The sequence below is a fragment of the Lipotes vexillifer genome, unplaced genomic scaffold (assembly GCF_000442215.2).
Source record: "Lipotes vexillifer unplaced genomic scaffold, Lipotes_vexillifer_v1.1 scaffold522, whole genome shotgun sequence".
Lineage (NCBI taxonomy): Eukaryota > Metazoa > Chordata > Mammalia > Artiodactyla > Lipotidae > Lipotes > Lipotes vexillifer.
The window spans coordinates 493,813-497,740 of NW_006780291.1; the positions used below are offsets into that span (position 1 = coordinate 493,813).

Genomic DNA, 3,928 nt, shown 5'->3' on the forward strand with positions numbered 1-3,928 from the left:
AGAGTGTATAAAGGAGTGAAATCTTTTTCCATTTCACAAAATCACAAAATAATATCAAAATTTTTAATATTCAAAACATCAATATAAATAAGCTATTTTAGAAATATAAAGGGCAACAGCAGAGGCCAATAAAAACGTTAAGGATTATGGCCTCCAAAGAATGGGAGTCAGGAGTAGAGAAGAGCAGAATGGGAGACTTGTGTTTGTCTTAACTCTCAGAGTATTATGAATTCATTTTTAATTCAGTGTGGGTCTTCTTTCATTGTACTCAATCTAGAAAATCATGTATTGTTTTGATTTAAACAACTACAACATCAAGGAAAGAGGGTGAGCTTCACCCAAGGGCAGAGCCAACTGTTAAAGGGCCAGACAGTGAATGGGTCTCAGAAGTGCCAAACACAATAGGAGAATGGGGTAAAGCCAAGAGTGGGATTTACAGGACGGAGAAGTCAGAGCAGCTGCCAGAGGGGAAAAGAGGTCTCCAACATTGGCTCAGTCTAAACTGAGAAATAGGAGCTGGGACAAATTTAAGTCTACCTCTTAAAGACCTCATGTGAAAACACTGGTAGTTGTAAAGACTGGACTGACTCCCTAGTTCGGAATGAAGGAATAAATAAATGAATTAGTATCTCTTTCATCTCAGAAATAAAACTAATGGTTTTAGAATATAAAATTAAAAAAATATTAGAGCATTCAGGTGTCTCTTCATTTTCTTCCAGGGGAGTGATTTTTCAATGCAGCCCTGCTTGCACAATGTTGTACCCTATCTGTAGGAATAAATAGGGCTTGGGACAGTAACTGGTCAAATGGTATGCTGACTAACCCTGGTCTGGTTCAATGATTCTTACCTTTTTGTGACATTGACCCCATTAAAAATCAGATGAAGGTTGCTGGCCCCTCTCTCCAGAAATAGACACATGTGCCCTTACATACAAAATTTTGCACAGAATTATAAAGAGTTAATGCACCCTAACTCAGGAATCCCTCATCCACTTAAAGAGGTCATGGAAAGTTGGATGAATTTGGAGGGAGCCTCCTACTAAAGAACTAAGTGAACCCACTCCACCGTGTTTGATTTCACTTCCCTAGAAACATGGATATTTTCACACATGTGCCACATTTGGTCTACTGCAAGATAAACTGTCCAGACTTGTGTGAATGCCATCAGTGTGTCAGAGTGCTGACACTGAAGTGAATGATGTTTCCAATCCGTGCTGGCACAGGAATGCAGCTCTTGTAGCCTCCCAGACCTCATGGCCATGGATATTTATATACTTGCTCAAGTATTTTTAGGTGATGAAGATCCCACCCAAGATGGGACCATTACATGGTCCAGGATCAAGTTCACAGCCATGGTCCCTGGGGTGCTCAATAAACAGCATTTGCTGATTTAGGAAATGGTGGCTTACACTTCAGAAGAAAACAGGCATAATAGATCGCTGCAGATGGAGAGGAGACAGAGTCCTAGCCGGACTTTGTCAAGTATGTGAAAGAGTAAAGAGAAACTGATATCTTAAAAGTGTGTGTTTGGGCAGGCAGGGGGCAGGAAAAGGAAGGAAGCGCTCCTGCCTGTGCCGCCTGCCGGGCTCACTTGTAGGGCCTGAGACACTTAATCTTCGGGTCATGGGTTGCCCCCATATTGGGCACATTGTTGTTAAAAAGGTCAGACTGATGTAGTGGATAAAGAAAGCCACTGACCAGGAGTCAGGGGATGCAACTAATCTTGGCTTGGCCACCACACAGCGCATTCTAAAACCAAATACCAGTGCTCTAGAATTGGAACAATTCGGTGGCAGAGGCCAAACAGCTCCATCCAGACACCCTGGAGTGACAGCCACTGCACATGTGGGCGACCCAATATAAACCACCAGAGAGCGTTCAATAATGACTCCGGGAAGCCGGCAAGTAACATGAATAAAAAGAAGCTGGAGGGCTTCCCTTGTGGCGCAGTGGTTGGGGGTCCGCCTGCCGATGCAGGGGACGCGGGTCCGTGCCCCGGTCCGGGAAGATCCCACGTGCCGCGGAGCGGCTGGGCCCGTGAGCCATGGCCGCTGAGCCTGCGCGTCCGGAGCCTGTGCTCCGCAACGGGAGAGGCCAGAACGGGGAGAGGCCCCGGGACCGAAAAAAAAAAAAAAAAAAAAAAAAAAAAAAAAACGAAGCTGGAGAATCTGGGCATCGCTCTAGAGATCGATGGGCTGGAGGAGAAGCCGTCACAACGTCGGAGAGACCTGGAGGCTGTGAACTCCAGGCTCTGTGGGGCGGAGCTGGGCTCAGAGGCCAGGAGGTCTCTGGAGAAGGAGAAAAGCAGCCTGATGAACAAAGCCTCCAACTATGAGAAGGAGCTGCAGTTGCTTCGGCAGGAGAACCGGAAGGGCATGCTGCTGTCTGTGGCCATCTTCCTCCTTCGGACCCTCATCTACGCCTACTGGACCCTGTGAGCCCGAGATTTCTCCAGTCAGCACAGGCTTCCCCTCAGCTCCGTGGTCACGGCCAAGCAGGCCCGTCAAGCCTCAAGAGGACCAAGGTACAAGGGCCATTTCTGCCTGACCCAGACATCGGAGCACGGCTTCCGGTCGGCCCAGCCCCTCTCGCCTCCCGTTCCTGCTGTGGGGCTTGAGTCTCCAGAAGGACTTTGTGCTGGCTTAGCCCAAGGGAAAGGCAATAAAGACCACCCTGGCTGCAAAACAAAACCCCACCAGAGGAGGCTAGACAGACACTTGGCAAGCACTTGTCTGAGCCACGCTGGGAGTCCCACTGATATTTGGCGGCCTCTCCAGTGGGGCTTTACTTCTAACTTTAGATTTCTGATGCCTCCCACTAGAAGGTCTTCAGAATCCCCACTGTAAAAACCCATTACTACCCCCCAGTACCATCTCCCACAGTATAAGTGGATTTGAACTCCTGGCTTTGTGTACCTGATAAGGTCTGAGCACAGGACTCTGTCACCACCCAGCATTGTTGTACTGACTGCAATACAGTGGTTACATTTGGAAAAGCCACCTCACATCCCTCACATCCCCCCAGTTTTCACCACTGTGGTGAAAGGGGCTTGGATTTGATGCCTTCTGGTCCAGTAATAACCCCAAATAATAAGCATAATAATAATAGCTTACATTTATTGGCTGCGTCCTATGTGCCAAGCATACAGTAAGGGGGATGCAAGAGTGAACAGAAACAGACATGGTTGCTGCTCTCATGGAACTTACTGTCTGGCAAAGGAGGCCAAGGTTAACTTAAAAAAATCCCACACATAGACATGTGTTACAACCAGAGAGGCATGCTATGATAGAAAGGAGCAGAGGGTGTGAGATTCGTCTGGAGTGTCAGGAAAAAACATCCTGAGAAAGTGGTATTTGAGTTAACTTCTGAAGGATGAGCAGGGGTGCTGGGGAGAACACTGACATGCAGAAGCCTCATATACATTGGTTACGTTGGTCTGGAAGATGAGAAACTAAAGTAAGAGAAATAATGGCTACCATGTATTGAATATTTACTTAGTGCCTGGCACTGTGTTCAATATTATTTATATACAATGCTTGAGTTCTTTCAGTGACCTTGTCAGTTAAAAATTATTTATCCCCATTTTAGAGTCAGTAAACTAAGGCACAGTTTCAGAAACATGCTCAAGACCAAAACAGTAAGACGCAGAGCTAGGTCTGTGAACCCCCAAGCCTGCACACTTACCCATCAGGCTATACCATCTCCCAGTATAATGGGCCCTATTAAAAGATGATGCATCAGGGCTTCCCTGGTGGCGCAGTGGTTGAGAGTCCGCCTGCCGATGCAGGGGACACGGGTTCGTGCCCCGGTCCGGGAAAATCCCGCGTGCCGCGGAGCGGCTGGGCCCGTGAGCCATGGCCGCTGGGCCTGCACATCCGGAGCCTGTGCTCCACAACGGGAGAGGCCGCAACAGTGAGAGGCCCACGTA

General features: G+C 47.8%; 2 protein-coding genes across 3 annotated transcripts in view; one reads left to right on the top strand and one right to left on the bottom strand.

The window, feature by feature from the left end:
• LOC103079019 (coiled-coil domain-containing protein 167-like) overlaps nt 1–2,438 on the top strand; it is an 18,562-nt gene extending 16,124 nt beyond the window's left edge. Inside the window, exon 4 of the mRNA XM_007453362.1 lies at nt 2,160–2,438. Within this exon, the coding sequence (XP_007453424.1) occupies nt 2,160–2,438 (279 nt within the window). The remainder of the gene's footprint in view (nt 1–2,159) is intronic.
• NPR3 (natriuretic peptide receptor 3) overlaps nt 1–3,928 on the bottom strand; it is a 68,012-nt gene that overhangs the window by 31,398 nt on the left and 32,686 nt on the right. The gene's annotated exons all lie outside the window — the stretch shown is intronic.